This window comes from Mus caroli, chromosome X, assembly GCF_900094665.2.
Source record: "Mus caroli chromosome X, CAROLI_EIJ_v1.1, whole genome shotgun sequence".
Lineage (NCBI taxonomy): Eukaryota > Metazoa > Chordata > Mammalia > Rodentia > Muridae > Mus > Mus caroli.
In genome coordinates, this window is record NC_034589.1 from 35,821,807 (window position 1) to 35,843,136 (window position 21,330).

The 21,330-nt window shown below is 36.7% G+C and overlaps 1 protein-coding gene across 5 annotated transcripts in view; it reads right to left on the reverse strand.

Moving 5' to 3' along the window:
* Tenm1 (teneurin transmembrane protein 1) overlaps positions 1-21,330 on the reverse strand; it is an 811,210-nt gene that overhangs the window by 138,451 nt on the left and 651,429 nt on the right. For all 5 annotated transcript variants that reach the window (XM_021153953.2, XM_029473265.1, XM_029473263.1 and 2 more), the window contains 3 exons: positions 10,497-10,616; positions 4,650-4,911; positions 1,202-1,469 (listed from right to left, as the gene is read on the reverse strand). In XM_021153953.2, coding sequence (XP_021009612.1) covers positions 1,202-1,469; positions 4,650-4,911; positions 10,497-10,616 — 650 coding nt within the window. The remainder of the gene's footprint in view (positions 1-1,201; positions 1,470-4,649; positions 4,912-10,496; positions 10,617-21,330) is intronic.

The window sequence follows — 21,330 nt, forward strand, 5'->3', positions numbered from 1 at the left end:
GCAGCACTGGAAACCCTTCTCATAGGAGTAAGGGAGAAAATGTTGACACAGAGATCAAAGAGAGCTTAGAGACAGATGGCTACCCACCAGGAAGGTAATCTGAACCTAGAGAAGGAGTCTCTATACCTTTAGTGTAACTGCTATACTCAAGAGAGACTGAGTGTGTAAATTGGCCTTGTGGTCCAGTTCTGAGTTAGAGTTTTTTCTATACTACATATTGACTGGCTAATATGATACTCTTTCTTCAGGAATCTGAATACAAGAGAAATTAAACCAGCAGACTGGGAGATGAAGACCCGAGAGAAAGGGAAAGTAGTTAGTACTAAAGTTTAAGGTAAGCTCACTAATAAGTACAATCCAGCTCCTACTGGGGAAAGCAGCGAAATCTTGTTGAGGAATGGACTGAGGGCATCTAAATCTGCCCATGCTCCTTGTGTTTTAATAAAGTCCAGCATAGATTATGTCATGAGTCGAGTATGTGCATCTTAACTAGGCAGAGAAAAGACAGCAGGGTTTTCATTTTCCTCTGGAATAGGAGAGGAATTTGATACACTATAGTCTAAGAAATGTTGCTTAGTTCTGTGGAGACATAGCATGGTAAACACTTCTAAGGAAGGATGTGTAAACAGCTCCTCCACAGAGATTCAGCTTCTAATCTGTCCTTAGGCTTCTGGACAATATGGCAATACTCTGTCTCAAGATTATAGAAAATCAAAAGGAGTAGGAAACCTGGATGATGTCATTTTATTTAACACACTAAAGTAGTAAGTGAATGGAGTCTAACCATCTTAGACATAAGCGATAACAAGTAGAAATACCTATAAGTTAGAATTTGGTAGTTTTTAAGTTAAAATGACAGTTTAAATGTCAAATTAAAAATAAAAAGTCCTTCAGAACACAGCACCGCAGTTAGAAAGCAATTGTCAAGTATGGAGGCAGTTACTAGTTAGATACTGTGTGATTCCACTGGTATTCTACTGTCATGAGACTAAAATATATTTAAACAAAAATATATCAAAGTAGAAATCTAATCAGGTCCAAAGTATGTGTTTACTTTAAGAAAAAGAAAACCTTATATTCTTTAACTGGAAGAAAGATTAATAAATATTACAAATTCAAATTGATACACATCTAATATTTTTTGTTTTGTAAGCATAATACTGCTATTTAAATAGAAATAAATAGAAATACTTCAACATACCCAAAGCTTCTGCCAGGCCCCAAACCTTCTGTCCATAGATGTCAGTCTTGTTCCAAGCAAATGTATAGACCAGATTAATTGCAGCAGGAAACCACTTCTGTGTGAGTCGCCCTTCCACAGAAACTGTGAGGTGTACTTTAATCATGCCCACAGGAATTGTTGAATGTGTCAAAAGGATCCGTAGCAAAGTTTTATACCCAGGTGTTCTACTGCTCAGGTAACTCAGCCTCACAAAGCTGGATGGAATGGGGATTTCCTCCTGTACAACCTAAAATTGAAACACACACACAAACAAACAAACAACAAAAATTAGTCCTCCAGCGGTCACAGGTAGAGTAAGCTAACACATGCTTTGTTGCCTGAGAAACAGAGCAAAAGAAAGTGAATACTGGGATCTACTGATGTCAAGCCATGTGTTCCCAGATTTTTATGAATCTGAGAGACCAAAAGTTTTGAATTTTCCATTAAAATTTGAATGAGAACGAGAAATACAGCCAACACTACAGATTGCTCTCAACTTCTGCTGCCAGGAATGACTGTAAAGAACAATTTTATTCTTTCATCAGTGTTCTAAAAATTGCTTAGCAAGAGTTGGGAAAGGAAACACTCCCGAATGTCAAGCAATGTAGTGCTCTAGGCTCTATTAAGGTATCTTCTTCCTTATAAATACATACACAGGCCCTTGCTTGGCATTATGTCGCACATCTCAATTCCATTGCTTATTTAGGCTGGGTTTCTAAGAGGTAGGACTGCAGAAGCAGGTATTGATATTTACAAGCAGAAAGCAGAAAGTGATATTTAATGACAAAGATTTTGGATTTAATCTTTACTGAAGTCAGCGTTTGTTTACTTTGGAGCTTGAAATGATCGGGAGGTCAAATTTTTAATCACAATTTTCTCACATTTTTCTTTATGACTGCATGTACAAATGGCGGGTATAACTTTCTCCAATTCGGCTCCAATGACCAAAATGAAAATAATTCCCACTAATTCCTCTGTAAATCGTGTAGTAAACATTGGTTTCTGAGTTAAAATGCCATTTGGCTTTGTTAATTAATTGGTATTACTTATTTGTTTATTACTACAGATGGAGCTAAATGTCAAAAACTGGTAACTAAAACTGATCTTGTATTCCATTATTTTTATTTTTCAAAATAAAATAGCCAAAGAGGCCATTTTATTCAGGATATTTAACATGACATGGAGTGTGTAAATATTTTCATTTCCTGTTTTATTACTACGCTTCTCTTTTCTCTTTCAGCTTCTTCATACTTTCATGCAAAGTGGTCCAAAGACCTGAGATTTAAATGCCAAGCATCACATACTTTTCCAGATTTGAGGTATTTTTGCCACTTCCAAGGACCTAATCTCTTTTGTATACTCTTTCAAAAAAGATGTGCTGTATATTTAATGATAGGTGTCTGTGCATGTCTGTGTAAGAGTATGTGCACATGAGTGTAGATGCCCATGGAGGCAAGAGGAGGGTATCTGATTATATGGCACTGGAGTGATATGCAGTTGTAAGCTACAAAATATGGGTGCTGGGAATCAAACTTGGATCTTCAGGAAAAATAGCAAGTGTACTTAATTGCTGAGTCACTCTAGCCCTTCATCTATATTTTTTGTTCAGTATTTTCTCCTCTACTCTATATGTTTTATATTAAAGTTGTCCACTGGCTACTTTTTCAGATCCTAACTATAGTCAGTGATAATACATTTTCCCCCTTTTTTTTAAATGGGTATTTATTTCACTTGCATTTCCAATGCTATCCCAAAAGTCCCCCACATGCTCCCCCCCAACCCCCCCCCACTCCCACTTCTTGGCCCTGTTGGTCCCCTGTACTGAGGCATATAAAGTTTNCACGANCAATGGGCCTCTCTTTCCANTGATGGCCGACTAAGCCATCTTCTGATTCATATGCAGCTAGAGACACGAGCTCCGGGGGCGGGGGGGGGGGGGTGGGTACTGGGTAGTTCATATTGTTGTTCCACCTATAGGGCTGCAGATCCCCCCAGCTCCCTGGGTACTTCCTCCAGCTCCTCCATTAAGGGCCCTGTGATCCATCCAATAGCTGACTGTGAGCATCCACTTCTGTGCTTGCTAGGCCCCGGCATAGTCTCACAAGAGACAGCTATATCTGGGTCCTTTGAGCAAAATCTTGCTGGTGTATGCAATGGTGTCAGTGTTTGGAAGCTGATTATGGGATGGATCCCCGGATATGGCAGTCTCTATTGTTACCTTAGAAAGGAAATATTTCTAAGTTTGAAGACTTTTATGTTAATCAAAACAAAGACTTATACTTTCTAATGACATCTGTGGAAGAATTAATGCACAATTATATATATATATATATATATTCATTATTTTCCAGCTTTTCTTCTTATTTCCTAAGGAAAAGTGTTGGAATAACCAACACAGCTGACAATATGGGTGGCTTTTTCCAGAGAGGGTTATTTTGGTGTGACTTGTTCCTCAGTGAGAGCTTTCCTACTGAGAGCTTTGAGCCTGTTGTGATAGCAGTAAAGTCAATTCCATTGTGGAATGCTCATTAAACTCTTTGAGGTCTATGCTTGCTGAGTTTTAGATCCATAAGCCATTTATGTGACATCTACTTCTAAATATCATTAAAATATTTCTTTAATGTTGTCTATGAGTGGTACTATGGCTGTCAGAGTCTTTTAATAATGAATGTTTAGTAAAGAATAATTCTCAAGAATACTAAACTATTAAGATCTTAACTATAAAACTCAAATACTAAAAAACAACATTGTGTAAAGTACTCCCTTTCCAGTATTCCCCCAGAGCTCCTGTCTCTAGCTGCATATGTATCAGAAGATGGCCTGGTCAGCCATCAGTGGAAAGGGAGGCCCATTGGTTGTATAGACCTTATATGCCTCAGTACAGGGGAATGCCAGGGCCAAGAGGTGGGAGTGGGTGTGGGAGGGTGTGGGGGACTTTTGGGATAGCATTGGAAATGTAAATGAAATAAATACCTAATAATAAAAAAAGATAAAAAAGAAAACTACCTTACTAAATACACTATACAAGAAGAACTTTCATGACTTCTAAGAATGACAGCAAATACAACCTATACAATAGAAGGAAAATAGATTTTAAGCAGGTTCAATTTCAGAACAGAAACAGTCCAAGCTCATTGACCATAGTATTATCGCCATTAAGCCAGCTCACCATGATTTTTAGGGCACTATTTTAATTTGATCAAAAGTGAACATTTTTCTCGAGAGCTATTTTACCTTGCTATTTCATGGCCACAGATAGTGCCCTTATATCCTTCTTAGTCAATAATGTGCAAGAAAGACTTCATTAGAAATGCTTCTTTTGAAAAACAAAGGAATCCATATTATAGGGGCAACAGAAATGATAGAAAAAGAATTAACCATAACATAATACACTGTCACACACACACACAAAGCCCAATATACCCACCTGAAGCTCGGGTACAATTGTTCCCCTTTCTGGACAGGATCCTCCAAATGATGTGAGTGGTGAAGGAAGTACAATAGGATTTGGGCTGATGAAGTTGGAAATATCACAGGATGGTGCGTCTGCTACAATTCTCTGCATGATCACTTTCTCCACCACAATAAACTGATTCCAGGGCAACCAGAGTGTTCTCTTTTCAGACAGGAAAGGTGATCGGTCAAAGATTAAGACTACAGAGATACCACCAATGGCTACGAGATCAAAGCTAAAAAGGAAAAAGAAACAGGAGGAAGAGAAGGAGGAAGAGGAGGAGGGAGAGAAGGCAGAGGAAGGAGTGGGGGAGGGAGAAGAGAATTACCCTTAATGATATGTACAGTCCAAATAAAATGTAATATTTAAAATAAATAGGCTATGTTCTGTTTTTAAATCTCCACTCACTTTGTATTCATTTCATGAATGACTTCTTTTTTTAATCATTCAGTAGATTTTTGATATAAAATTTTTAACAGTGTTTGATATTCATCAATTGAAATATCAATTCTACTATTGTTTTAAACAAAATTATTTCATGCATATTTTTGTAAAACCAAATTTGACATTACTGCTTCTCCTTGTTTGACCAGTTAATATTTTGCAGTATTTGAAATATGCATAGTTACCCTGAAAAATTCTATAAGAAGCTATATATAACATGTATATTTACATGTATAAGCATTTATTTTCTATCATCTATTAATATATCTATTGATCTATATCTATCTTTTTCTGTATATATATGAAAAGAGTCAAAGGTTAAATGTCTTGTTCAGGGCCACAAATACAGTGTCAGAAGTCAGCCAGTGTCTCTCTGAGATAACTTTGGGTGAAACATACCAGGAGAGGAAAAGTGTTCAGAGAAACTTGATTGAACTAAACAATGCATGAACCTTCTGCATCTAACCACCTTCTTTAGTTCCTGATTATGTTTAAATTCCATATTTAGAATTTCTGATTTTGGCTTCCTATTGTAAGAAAATCGGTAACTTGCCATACTTATCTCTGCCTCCAGCTCTCTGGTGTCTCTGACAAAAGAAGATTATCTCTCTGTAAGCCAACTCTGTCCCTCTATAGAAGTGGTCTATGACAAGACTATTGTATGGGAGCATCAAAGCCTCAGCTTTCATTTCATTCTGCATTGATAGCTCCACCTCACTTCTTTTTTAAGTAAAATGATGTCTTTGAAGTAGTGCACTTGAAAGCACTCAAAAAGTTGAAATATAATAAAATGTAACAAAATGATAAATCATTATCATTACACTTTAAAAATGCATAAGAGACAATATGATGCTCCTTAATACTCAAAGCAATGCAAGTCCATATGAGAGCAATATAAGTAAGCATTTCCCTACATTAGAAAAGGTCTTTCAGGAAAACTCTTCTTTAATGCCAAAAGCCTGAGAGGGAAATTGACTTAATGAATCAAGTATTACCATTCATCTGTTAGTGAAGAAATTTTTCAGAGAAAGATAATGGGTAGTAACAAAGGATGGTTAGAATCATATATTTATTTGTGCCTTTTTAGTGAAGTAGCAATAATATTAAGATGTTTTCCTAAAATGAAGATTATAGGAAATGATCTTGGTTTGAATTAAAAAGTAAAAGCAAACAGCTTATGCTTTAGACAGAGAGGCTGAATTCATGATAACAAGAGTCATTTAAGACAAGTGTTAGATGAAATGTCCAATACTGTTTGTTAAGAAATCTTTCCTTTACATCAACTTTTACATAGATTTCACTTCATGTCCTTGGTGCTTGCTTTGTACAAATACTTTGTAAAACCTGAATGCTTATTTATTGAAAAACCAACTAATCAACCAAATAAACAAAAACAACAAACATAAAGACACAAAAGGCAAATAAATTATCCAAATAATAACCAATATCTAGGGATTAGTCTCTTTTTACAAACACATTTGAGTTTGAATCTCATTTTTATCATATTAATTTTGTGTCTGGGTTAGTTTTTACATCTCTATGAGCTATATATAGTTATATATTATTAATACGGGATCCAATATGATATATTTACAGCTACTGTTTAAATAAGACAAAGACTTATGTGTCAAGTATATAGTTGGGAATTGGCACAAGTTAAATTTTTTCTCAATTTAGGTATATTCTTCTACTAAATTTTCTGAACATTTCTCTTTGTTGCAATTCAACTAAATTGTAGGCCAGCTTTTGATGACTTCCATGAAGAGTTACTGAAATCTGAGTTCTTGAGACTTCCTTTAGATTTCTTATGGTAGGTAGCGTTACGTTTCAGTTTGGCTAAGCTATGCAACTTTGTTACTCAACTAAACACAAATCTTAGATATTGGCATGGAGACATTTAGCTGATGTTAAGTTCTTTAACCAGTTGACACTAAGTAATGGAGATTTCTTAGATGATGGACTGGATTCTCATCAAGCATTTGATAGACTTAAGAACAAAATTAAAGTTTATCATAGGAAATAGAAAATCTTGCTCAGAACCTCTACAAATTGTTCCTGAGTTTTCAATATATGAACCAATTCTATAGATATCAGATGACCAGACTCTACAACAACATAGATCAAATCTATGTGCCTTGAATTAAATTTAAATCTCTCTTTTGTACACACATACACACACATATATATATATGGGATTTGAGTCTCAACTCTATAATATTAACTTTGTGTCTGAGTTTGTTTTCCAATATGATATATCCATATCTATAGCTACTGCTGTAAATTAATATATTATTGCTGTATAATAAGAAAAATATATGTATATATATATTTGGGGATATATACTATATATACATATGTATGAATGCAAACACATCTATCTATATGTATACACACACACATATGTGAATAAGGATAGATATTGCTCTCTGAATACATACATGTTCTGGTTTTTCTACCTTCTTAGAAAACATTGACTTACATGCTTTTCTTCTTTCCACCTGGTTATACATAGGAAATATTGCTGGACTTATTCCTTATCATGAAAGTGGAAGGTGGATCTATGCCTTAAATTCATGTCAACCATTGCAATGCCAAACAAAGTACCCTCTGAGTGGTTTATTCTTTGAGATTTTTTTTTCCTATCACAAATCCCTTTCATTTATGTCAATCATTAAGAATATGTTTTTCTGTTGTATGGTAGCAAGTAAAAAAGCTTCAAAAGGGGTTATTTGTTTATAGATTTTAGTCCATCTGTAAGAAGTTAAACCACTCCTATTCATAGATGGAAATTATTGAAACCTCCATGATGCCTTTTGATATCAATCAGCTGGAGTGAATTAGAGGGGACTTTCCTTATCTTCCAATATTGAAAACAAAGTTCCTGAAACACTTAATGTTTTCCAGGAATCTTCTAAGAATATCAGCATTTCACCTATTTCGTTTGCTGTTAGCTGAAGTACTTATAAAATTTCTTTCAACCCTGTACTGACCGAGTTACTTGTCTAAACTGAAGGTGGTAAAGAATAGAAGAAAAGAAGAAACCTCCTTGACTTGAAGCCTTGAACTCTGACCTGATCAGCTGTGTTAATCTCAGTAAGCTTTGTCCTCTGCCAAAAATGGAAAATATAAATAATGGTGACCCCATAGGGTTGTTGTGAAGGTGAAGGTGACATTAATGAAAACACATTTGGCATATAGGCAACTCTAATACACGTTTGTGTCTTCTTGAGACTTGACTTTTATTATCCACTATTCTTGCCTTTTACTATCTGTGAACCTAACCTTTGACTTCTACCACTATGCTTCCGTTTGCTTTTGTCTCCTACTCTGTATGTTCTCTGTGTGTCTAGAAAAGTGTTTGTCAATTAGCAACTTGTTAATATGGAGATAAATAATGTCTAGTTGACAAACATTGTGAAATTTGGCATGAGCTTGTAGAGGTAAGTTAACCCAAGGTAAATCTCTACTGCTGGTAGAACTGCAAGCACTGCAGCAGACTCATGGATCTGATACATGGAGACAGAGGGCCCTTCGCAGCATTCTGCATTCTGCACTATATGTACTAGTTAATATCACCCTTTCTATAATCTTTATTTTTGGGTGTACTTTCATGCACTCTTGTACTTTTGAAAGGTACTTGCTCTGAGAAACAAGCAGACATAGAAAAGAAAAACCTCATCATGGTCACTTTATGTCTGATAATTGCTAGTAGGATAGTCTGGGTGGCATTTAGGGCATGAAATTTGAATGTATATACTCTTTATGGATCTTGTAAAGAATGTCATTGCTAGAGACTTCCCATTTACATAAACCTGTTTTCACAGAATGCTCCTCAGAGGAGGGTTTTGGCATTTAAAATACAAAGTGCAAAAATCACAACAAAATTAATCTTTTAAATATTTTTTTTTAAATCTGGAAATAGAAGCTTCTAGACATTTTAGACAGTAAAATTATTTTTGGTTCTTTTACAAAAATAAAATGAAGCATTGCCCTAAACTAAGGCCTCCTTCTGCCTCTGCAATAGGTCATAAGAAGTCAAAGATATAATTCTTTTCTCAGTTAATATATATGGTTCAAGATATTGGCAAGGCAGAAAGTTGTTTTTTATGTCAGTTATTGGTTAGTGGTGAACTTCCAAAATCCTGTTATTCAATCCAATGGAGAGAAAGGTCCATTCTAATCAACAGAGAGTTCTAATTATGGAATATTTGACAGGAATTTTTTCCTAACATCTTTGTGAAGCTTATTCTATTAACAAGATGGCTGGCTAGTAATATAATTTACATACAAATAATTTTCTAAACTCTCTAAAACCAGTTTCTTGTCTTAAGTAGGTTAAAAACCTCCTCTTTATAGTCTTTAATTTTACACACATTTTCTTGACAGGCAGTTGAGAAAATAAATTTAGCGCAGCTCAAGTTGAACAATTAGCATTTCTGAAGTGGGTAGAACTAATAAGGTTTGATTGTAGGTTCTTGAAATAAGATAGTCTCTCACACTGTGATAAAGCCCTGTGCCAACAGGTCTTTTTGTGAGTACTGAAGTGCTTTGTTATGAGTAGGACACTTTAAGGGTAGCCACCTGGAGACTAGGGCACCCCAAGGCTATTATTATAGTGTTCCTGAGAGTCATAAATAGCTACCTTCAAGACGGACACATGGGTCTATTGACTCAATGATTCTGAACAACTGTCTATCTAAATGACAGCAAGAAAAATGTTTTTGGGAGCAAATCCTTTTCTAAAGTGGAAAGGCTTATCTCTGAGATCCTGCTTCCCAGGTCTTAGAGAACCCTGAGAAAGCACTGTCTGGTTGTTGTATAGTTACATGGGCTGGCCATGCTTGTCAATCAGTTGCAATCACTGAAGAAATAGGTAATTTAGGAGGGGACTTTGTTTTTGTGATGCTAAGGATCAAACCCAGGCCTTGTGCATGCCAGTCCACCCTTCTATCCCTACGCTACATTTCAAGGTGTAGGAAAGCCACATTTTAGAAGCCCTTAGTTAACGTGACTGAATTTTGAACTTTAAGAGGAAACCTTTCTACAGGGTCATTTCTCAAATATCTGAAATGTTTTTATGCTTATTGTGGAAGAACTTCCCATGTTATTCTGTGTTTTGACATGTATTTCTTGGCATCATCTCAGTGACCTTTCAGGTTAGATTTATAAATGGGATTAGATGACCACGTGTTCAGTGTTTCAAGAGGGCTTGAGTATGATAGTGTAATGGTAGAAATTTGGTTGGACTAAAATTGGAAATAGAGGAAATAAATGTCACTATTTCCTTTTCTAGATACACCTGAAGGGAAGATGGGCTTACTACCCTTGTCACATTGTGTGAGTCCCTCCCACAATGATCAGAAGCAACAGGCATACCTCCCATCTTGCCGACTGATGGTAAAGCCGTAGTCACTGTGATACAAGAAACTGACATTGACTCCCACAAGAGGGGTTCCATCTACAGCCACCACTTGGCCTCGAATCACACAAGCACGCCTGCAACAAAAGGGCAAAAATACTCAGAGAAGCACAATAAAATTAAACACTAGTATCAAGTTGTAGACACTCTGGAAAACGTTCAAGCCTAATGAAAAAAAAAAAAAACAAACAAACCAATTAAACCAACTAGGAAAAAGTCCTAATAATATTTTGGGGATGGTATTTTTTTTTATGTATCAACATTGGGATCATATTAGGCATCATTCACAATTCTAACATTTTAAAGTTAATATTATGCTATTAATATTATCTGATGCTTTGAGAATATGTACTTTCATTACTACATAATTTATCCTTAAAGCGATATTCCATGACTTGTTTAATCTGACTTTTATTCGAAGACATGCTGTTTCTTCTTTTCTTTTTTCTTTGCTGAACTTCTTATTTCCTTGATCTTCTTTCTGTTCTATTATACTTTTTGTCAAAATAAAATGAATTACATTAGTTAATATAAAAATACCTTCTATGTATGCCCAAAGTTCCTGTTGATCACCTATATTCTTCTTTATTTTTGCCTTTTAACCACAGTTAACTGCAAAATCGTTTTTGTGTATATTTTCTATTCATCTACTCCTACAAGAATAACTATATTAAAGCTCTTGATATACACTGCCAAACTATTTTGTCTAGAAAATAGAACCAAGCAAGCAAACTTAGTTGGGTGGTTGTATATGTTGTGTGTTATGCTTGCATCTAGAAATCCAAGTATAATCTTGGGAATTGGTCTTTTTCTTACAACTTGAGACAGGGTTTCCTGTTGTTGGATGCTGTATACATCAGACTAGCTGGCCTGCTAGCTTCTGGAGATTCTCCTGTCATTTGCCATTTGTTATAAGGGCACTGAGATTACAGATATGTGCTATTATGTCTAGCTTTAGGTTGATTCTGTAGATCTTAACTCAGCTTGCCTGTTAAAGGTTTTATCTGTTGAGCCCACACCCCATCTCCTAGTTGGATGAATTTGAAATCTACAATGAAGATACAGTTAGCGTTCAAAACCAACAGAATGTTTCCCTTCTCTAATTTAAATAAAACATTTATGGACATTTCTCTTTTAAACAAATAAACTCATCTTCGCTAAAATGATATTTCATTCTAGTTCAATGGGACTGTTGTTAAAGGGCACAGTCCAGGAAAGTGACCATTGTTTTCAGCTCTAAATTGTCAGACAAATTGTAACCCATTTTAGGAGTATGTAATATGGCAAGAGGGCCATGGAATAGATTCAAAGCAAGGATTTTACACTGGTTTGTCATTTATTTGAACTGTGTGTAGGGAGGGGAGAGTTTTCCTTAGACTCCAGTCTTAGCTTTGACAGTTCTGAGCTCTCATTTATGAATTTTGTTGCTCAAACAGGTAAGTCTAAGGAAAAATAGGCTAAGGCATTGTATACTATCCTTTTAAAAAATTACATAGGGTTCAGAGTGTTCTGCAAAGATAAATCTTCAATTCAGGTGAGCCAATTTTTTTTGTACCAACATAGATTTCCTGATTAACCCCAATAATTTCACCCTAGGATTTTATATATTTCAACATAATTATAATTCAAGGCACATATCTGAAGGTTAATAGTAACAGAACAAAAGTACACAATCAAAGCATCTCCAAATAAAGCACAGAAAGGTATCAACCTAAGTGTGTTTTAAACTGTAAAACTCATCAGTAATTGCTACTGCAGTTTGAGAAACTGGTTTTAAGTGAAGCTGATAGGACTTACTCTGACTTCCCTTAGGACATTGCTTAATATGAATGATAAGACATTAAATATTACACAAATTGAAATAATATAATTACTGCTATCAGCATTTATGCATATTCTGAGCACTCAGGCCAATACTCCTAGTTCTGTAGTACAGATGATTGACCTGTAAATTGAACACTGACAGCTCCTTGGCCAGATCTGAGTTTTCTCAATCACTCTCACCTCTTAGTTGTTCTAATACAGAAGGCATCCACAGTTTTTGAGTTCTAGATTTTGAACTATTGTTGACAAATCAGATTTCTGGTTCCAAGTACAATGGCAAAAGAAGAAAAATAAAGAAAACCTCCCCATTTATGAAGTAACAGCTTGTTTCATGTTTTTAAGATGTACTAAGGGTCTGGTGAGATGGCTCAGCAGTTAAGAGTAATTATACTCTTAGTATAATTGCTCTACCAGAAGTCATGAGTTCAAATACCAGCAAACACATGGTAGCTCACAACCATCTGTAATGAGAAATAAATAAACAAGACAAAACAAAACAAAAACAGAAACAAAAACCTATAGGCTGGAGCGAATGGGGCCTGAGTAAGCTGGGATGTATTATGTGTTTACATATGTAAACATATGTAAAATGTATTTAAATGTAACACATGGGTACAGGGCCCACTGAACCTAGAAGAAGGCATCAGATACTCTGTTCCCAAGGCAGTTGTTAGCAACCATGCACATGCTGGGAATAGGACCTCTGTGCTTTATGAAAGCAGTGAGTGAGCTCTCCAGTCCCTGTAGTAACAGTTTCAAAATCTACACAAAATATTTGATAATATAAATAGAGGTTAAGTTGAAGAGAATTTTGAAAACTCTCTTACCAACTACTTACAAATTGGAGCCAGGGGCCTGAGGAGAGACTGTGCAGAGACAACTCACCCCAAAATATTGTTGATCATTCTGGGGGCACACATAGGTGACTTGTGAACTTGCCAGTCTTCCATCAGTTAACTTTGTTGAGGGCTTTGCCACAATAATGCCTAGCTTGTTCTTGCTGACTCTCTTTAGGTAAAACAGTTTTACACTCCCTCATTTTATTTGCCCACATTAATCTAGATATTGTGTCTTTCCATAGTTGTACTAGACTCAATTATTTTTGTTTTTATTTTGTCAAGCCTGGTTGGCGTTATTGTCTCATATTTTATGACAGACACAGATCTGTCTCTTCTTTTTGTTGCTCTTTTATTTTCTATATGGCTTATATTTATGAAGGATCCAGGGCAGTGAGTGAAAGACTCATAAAAGTCATCATTATTCTGTGCGTTTCCCTAGATTCCTCTCTTCCTTCATTCTGTATCTCATTCTGAGGAGACCCGTCTCTTGACTCTTCTGCTTCTCACTATTCCTCATATTTTATGAAGCACACAGATTTGGGTGATAACTACTCATCAAAGTCATCATTATTCAAGACATTGTCTACCTGTTCTTCTTCTCATTCATTTCAATCTCCATCCCTCATAAATAATGTGCACACATTATCTTTCTACTCCCCTACTTTTTTATTCCTCATATTTTATGATCCACACCAACGTACAGAATATGATAAAGCTCCATAAAATGTATTATTCTACATTTATCAGTATTGAGCTCTTTTTGTAATGTATCAGACTTTAAATGTTCTAAGATCCCCTGTATATTGCCGCATTTGTTCTCATTATTTACATACTCCATGTCATCTATTTTTTTTTACAAGAATAAGTCTTAACTCTTTTTATCCTTGAGCTGTTAGTACTTCCTGTAATCACTAGCTGATATCATTCATTCAGTGTATATCATATATTGAATATCATATATTCAGTATATAAATTTTGGGACAAAATTAAAGTCTTCTTTCTAATTTTCAGTGTTTGACATTTCATAAATAAAACTGAGGGGGGATGAGGCACACTCAGAGTTTCAACCCCCAAAGCTCTTGAGCCCAGTCTCTCTTCTCAGGTGCCCCATCTCCAGATGGCCCGTACAATATATTAAGCTCTTCAGCTGCCAGTTTGTGAGCTTCAATCTCTAAGCTCAAGTTGCTTCCCAATTCTAGATGCTATCCTTATATCTATCTCCCTTTTACTGATACACTCAGGACATCTAATTTCTGTACCAATTATATAACTTGTTCTGTGTATTGATTTTAGGCCCAAAGTAGCCTGTGGAAACTATGAATTTTCAAGACTCCAGTTGAGTAGGGAAGTGCACATGGTCATGATGTATCTTTGATAAGCTAAATGCTATATTACATAATATTTTTTATTCCTATCATTGTGTTACCCCATTGTGTATCCCAGAGAGTACTCAGATTTCTCCAATTGCATCTAATGTATACAGAACCAATTGACCTGCCCTTGACATGCTAAACTTGTCATGTTAAACTTCCCTTCAGGCTCAGCCTGTTGACACAGGCCTGTACTCCCAGCTACTCAGGAGGTTGAGGTTGGAAGATCATTAAATACAAGAGCCATTTGGGCTCCACATTGAGCTTAAGGCCAGCCTGGGCAATACAGAGAAGTCTTATATCAAAATGAAAAACTACTAAATGAGATATGGCTATACATCAGTGGTAGACCACTTAAGTAGCATGTTCAAGACTCTGGATTCAATCCAGTACCATAGCAAAGCCAAATGAAACAAAACAAAAACTGAAACTACTTTAACCCCAAGTCCTGGATCCTTAAGAATGCATCTTTGTTTCTGAAACCTCATCCATTCAATGCTATAGAGAAATCTTCAGGGCTGTTAAGCCAGATGATAGAGGATACTGTCTGGACTGTATGTATGCTGGCTCGTCTTCAAACAGGTCTCAGCCCAGTGTAATTATTTGTGTGTGTTGTTGTGTGTTTGTGTGTGTATGCATGTGCTTTGTGTTCATGCTTGTGTACTCTTCAAGCCAGGAGCTTCATGCTTTGCATCTTCACTGGGGGCTTTCCTTTGATTTGGAGACATGGATGGAATACCTTGCCTCCTTAAATCTTTAACAACACAATCCTCTTCCTGCTGTACTTGCTTAGAACAAGGTAAGTTGAACTTAGATGGCATGTCCGATGTGACTTTAGGAACACGTGTGGGGAAGATCATCTCTCACATTGTTTCTTTTTCTATTCTCTGGAGGATACAGCCTGCTGCCAAGCTGTCTACCTGCTGTCACTATGCTAAAGCAGCAACCCCAAGGGAATTGCTTCTTCGCTTTAACTCAGTGTTGAATCTTCTAAATGTTTGGAGTTAAATGTGAAGAGCAGGGCAGAATATACTGAGAGCTTTATTTAACTAACAAGCTGCTTGTTAGACAGCTCTGATGCACAAGGTCTAACTCATTTTGTATTTGCTATTTTCGTGACATAGTCAAATTATCTCTAGTCTTCAATCAACCCTTGGCTCCATTCTCCTTTGTCCCTATTTATTGTCTTTTGTCTTCTCTGTCAACTTTCCAATATTCATTCAACACTTCTGGCAACAACATTAACCTTAAGTACAGAAGTTGGTTTGGAAAACAAGGACAAAAAACTAAATTGTTGAAAGAAGATGTAATTTACTGCATTGTATTTTTGATTAAAATCTTTCACAAGGAAAATATGGTTTAGGGCCAGAAAAGTTACAGCTCTTTGCTTTTGTTGCTAACATGGGCGTAAGCAATCCTTGAAGGGTAACTCCAAATCAAGGACCTCTCCTGCTGAGCAGGAAGTAGCACGTGGACAGGTTAGGCAACTTTCTCCACAGGAACAGAAGAACTGGTCTTTTCTACAGGCTGAACATTCTGTACAAAAAGTAGTCCTTGAGATGGCCTGGGCTGGGAGAGAACACGTGACTCCTTGCTCACTAGTGTTTGAATTTTGCCCTGTACATTCCTGAATTGTCAGTTTGTTCAAGTCTTCAAGGGGGGCAAAAATAGACTGCATAATGAGCTATACTTTCAGCATTCTTATAGCATCTTATGCAGGGGATAATCATAGCATAAATCCTGCTGTTGGAAACTGCGTTATTCAGGGTATAACACTACTTCTGAGGCCTTACTATAAATACTTCTGAGTTGTTGTATGAAAGTCTTTATGATGTTTCCATTAATCACTGCTATCCCATAACAAATAGGAAGGTCTTTGGGGTGCAATTTTGAGCTGAGATGTCAGTCCTAATGCCTCTGTGGTAATCTTTCTCTTCTATAGGTCAGTGATTTTCAAACTTGATAAGGTGTATACCTTAATCCCCTAGAGGGTTTGTTGAAGAAAAGATTGGACTTCTGTGGGCATGTCCACATACTTTCTGATTTGTTAGATCTGATGTGGGGCCAGAGCGTTTACTGATCTAACAAGTTCCCAAGTGCTGCTGATCCTGCATGTATAAAGGCCAAAGTTCTGTGAAAGCAAGACTATTACCTAATCAGCCAATTAAGCTGGAAGAGTTCCTGGGGAAGGAGACAGAAGCATAAACCATAAAAAAGCAGGAAAATAAACAAACAATCTACAGTCTTACTCCTATAAAATCCTTGAGTTTTAACCCATCTGTAAAAGCCTCCGGAAAAAGGCTTGCAACAACTGGCATTTGGCAAGTCATGTTGAAATTGTCACTACAAAATGATAGGCGAACCATCACATGAACTGTGGGGTCCCTTTGAAACCAGAGATTGTAAAAGAGAAATATGTTTTAATCCAATTTATCCATTTCAGATAAGTGTCAATGTCTCCTTTCCTATTGTTCTCATTACACAGTTCTCACATGCATGTTTTTGTACTTGCCTTGGACTGCCTGGAATGGCAGTTAGAGATTGCTTGCTCTTTCCTACTAGAGAGCCACACATGGCCCCAAAACTATGTGTGCGTGTGTGTGTGTGTGTGTGTGTGTGTGTGTGTGTGTGTGTGTGTGTGTTTTTCCCTGTCCGTGTTTTTCTTTGTTCTGGGAGTATACAGCACATGCTAACAAACAATTAATAGAATTTCAGCTTAAATATTTCCTTTCTTCTTCTTTTACATCTAAAGTTGTAAGGTTCTTGTGCCATATCCTCATGGCACTGCTTCAAGGCTTTCAGAGACTACTTTGAAGATCCTATGTGACAGATGCCTTACAGTTCGTTTGTTAGAAGCCAACATCCTCATCATGAGGGTTTTGTTTGATAATTGACTGCTTCAGGGAATTCAACAATGTCTGTGCCATTGGGCAAAATGAATGAATAGACCTTCTCAAATGCTTAATTTATGCACATTAAGCCTATTATTCATTTATACATTATCTTATGATTACTCTTTGATATTTCCTAATTTAAATACATTTGAGGCTTTTAATATACAGATTTTTTTTAGTAAGGGCTGTGTTTCAACAGAATACATGATGTTTTTGATATGTTATCTAGGTCAATACAGCACCACAAAAATCACTTAATGCTGTAGCATAAACCTATGTTCATATTCAAAAATTGTGACTGCACTGCATGTTCACAGGAGAGCCCAATAAAATTTCATTAGTTTTTGCTTAAGTAGAGCAAGATGATTTAGCCCTACTCTATTGGTCACTCGCCCAAATAAATAATTCTTACCAAGTGGGTAACATTAAAAGCAGCTGGGACTGTTACACATCAACATTCCAGGGCGATGGGAAAGGTGGTGCTTTTGAAAATGCAGATAGCTTTTTAAGCAGAATTATTTTCCTCATGGCTAGTGATGTTTCAAGTAAAACAAAATGGGGGCACTCACCCTGAGGTAGGGTGGCTATTTTCCCATCTGCCCTGGTAATTGCTTGTCAAAAGTAGGTTTGCTTTGGATGCCTGAGATCCCCAAAGTAATGGGAAAAAGATCAAGTGTTTTGAAGCAATAAGAAAACTGACGACGCAGTTACATTTTCAGTACTGTGTGAGTGCCAGTTTGCTTCATTTAGACACATGATTATTTTTGTCTAGAATTTGAATCCTGAAATATTTGTCCTTTTAAGCCCTTGCAGCAAATCTTGAATGGTCTGAAGTGCGCTTATTTTATATATTGTTTGTTTGTTTGCATTTCGTTTATTCTAAACATTACTCACATGCTCGATCTTTGTAATCAGCCCTAAGAGGTTTTGTTAACCTCATTAACCTCTCCTGACATTCTCTGTGGACCTGCCTTTTACATAATGGATAGTCATTAAATATAGGGCAGGCCCTTCTTGCTGGTCATCTCCTGGGCATGGATGCTTTTCCTGTTGTAAGGAAAGCATGACCTAGCTATAGATACTACTGGGCTCTAGCTCTGGCTCCCTAGGAGTTGCCACTGCAATTATTCTTGACTTCATTTAGTAATTTTGTAAAATGGCAATCAAACTTCTGTCCTGTCTTCTTCCCAAATATCTCACAGAGAATTTAGAACAAGAGTACTACCTAGGAAAATGATGATTCTTTGCATTGGACTTTTTCAAATTATTTGCTCATATGGTTTGGTAATTATTAAATATGCATTTTATATAAATAAGACACTAAGCACTTGCTATGTCAGGCATTTTCTTCACCTCATTTCATGCAACATCAATGTAGTCTTGAGAAATTTAGACTCTTAAGTTTATTATAAAATGAAGGAGCTCGCTGGCTTTGGTGGAGTTTGTCTTAAGCCCAGCACTTTTGGTGGCAGAGGCAGGCGAATCTGTGAGTTTGAGGCCAGAATTAAAAAACCAAACACCCCCCCCAAAAAAAATACCTCTTGTTCTAGATAGAACAGAGAGGGTTAAAATAGTGGTAATATCTTGTCTTGAATTCAAAAGAGCCTTAGGTGTAGCACAGAGCTTTCTGAGTTGAAGTGTAAATAATGGGGCCTGGAATGAAAGTGCTCACCTATACAAGTGGTACAATCTTCAGGGAGTCATTAGCTAGACAAATGAATCAACTGCTTATCACTTTCTGTGTGTGGTGCATGTAGTGGAAATTAGCTACAGAATATTCTTTTAAAATTTTAAATTACTTTTTTCCCCCTGTGGGGAGTGGATAAAGTCTCTGACTCTTTTGCCCGTTCTTGGGACCCTTGTCCTACTGGTGTGTTGCTTCTTCCAACCTTTACGTGACACTTTGTACCTAGACTTATTGTACATTGTTATGTCATATTCATCTGATACCCCTGAAGACAAATGGAAGAGGAGTGGATCTATGGAACAGGGAAGGTGAGTGGGGAGCTGGGAGGAGAGGAGGGAGGGGTAAACTGGTCAGTTGTATTGTATGATAGAAGAATAAATAAATCATATGTATTTATTTATCATGTGTGTGAAGGGTAAGTGGGTGAGAGGATAAATGGCATGGTGTGTATACAAGTATGAGAGAACTTAGGGATATCACTGTGGGGGTCCCAGGGTTCACATTCATGTTTTTTTTTTATTAGATATTTTCTTTACTTACATTTCAAATGTTATCCCCATTCCTGGTTTCTCTTCCGAAAATCCCCTATCCCATCCCACTCTCCATGCGTACCAACCTACCCACTCCCACTTCCCTGTCCTGGCATTCCCCTACAGTGGGGCATCGAGCCTTCTCAAGACCAAGGACCTCTCTTCCCATTGACGTCCAACAAGGCCATCCTCTGCTACATATGCAACTAGAGCCATTAGTCCCACCATGTGTTTTCTTTGGTTGGTGGGTTTAGTCCCTGGAAGCTCTGGAGGTACTGGTTGGTTTATATTGTTGTTCCTCCTATGGGGCTGCAAACCCCTTCATCTCCTTGGGCTCATTCTCTAGCTCCTTCACTGGGGACCCTGTGCTCAGTCCAATGGTTGGCTGAGAGCATCCACCTCTGGATTTGTCAGGCACTGGCAGAGTCTCTCAAGAGGCAGCTATATCAGACTCCTGTCAGCAAGTACTTGTTGGCATCCACAATAGTGTCTGGGTTTAGTGACTGTATATGGGATGGATCCCCAGATGGGACAGTCACTGGATGGCCTTTCCTTCAATCTCTGTGCACAAGTGCCTTTAATTACTTATCCAGCATACCTACCTAGCCACAGAATATCCTTTCATTGACTACCCTCTCTAGGGACAAAATGACATTATTGAATTAGCTAGAAAGCAAGCAAAAGCACATAGTTTGATTCAGACATAGCAATGAAGATTCAAGCCTTTGGATTTTAATTAACCTGATGAAATATACGAAAAAAATATATTTATGCTCAGATGAGCTGTAGAGTTGCTGATATTCTTTATTAAAATTTTTTAGTATCTCAGAACATTTGCATTTTAGATTTTTATAATAATCAGTTAAATACCATTTTGACATTTTTCTGTTCTGCTCTCTTTTCATTCTTCTTTGTCCAAGAGAACTTGCAAAGAAGTGAAAGTCACACTTTTTTTTTTTTCTTTTTGGTACTTTTAGGTGTTGGCTGCTGATATCAGTAGCTACTCAGCACTACAAATCCAGGAACCTTCAGCACTTTATAATTTCTTAAATGTGACTTGAAAATGTGTCTCTTTTTGAAAATCTGGAGATCCTGCCTTCATATATATAACACCTTCCACACAAATGAGATCAAAGTGCTTTATTAGCAACCATCAACAACCTAACTTCTCACTTAGGACAACAACTCCAAAGAGATAAACAAAATAGGCTGCTTAGGAAACGAAACTCAAAAGACAGAATCACAAGGAACCACATCCTAGCGGCAGCATATGTGGATATCTTTCCAAGATGGGGGAAGGTCATAGGTAGCACCCTTTTGAAAGAAAGGAAGGTGAACAGATGTTAAATTTGAGGATGCTGAAACCCCTCGTTCTTAGTGTCCTCAATTTATTTAGCATTTGTTGTCTTGTGTGTTTATCAATTACCAGTTGCATGCATGGTCAGATGCTTTTCATGTTCCTAGATTAAAAATATTTGAAGACCTGCCATTAACAAATAGAGTTCTATCACAAGTATATTTATTTATTTTTTTTTTTTTTTGCTTTTCATTGAACATTTTTTTTTTAATATTTTTATTACATAATTTCCTCAATTACATTTCCAATACTATCCCAAAAGTCCCCCATAGCGCCCCCCACTTCCCTAC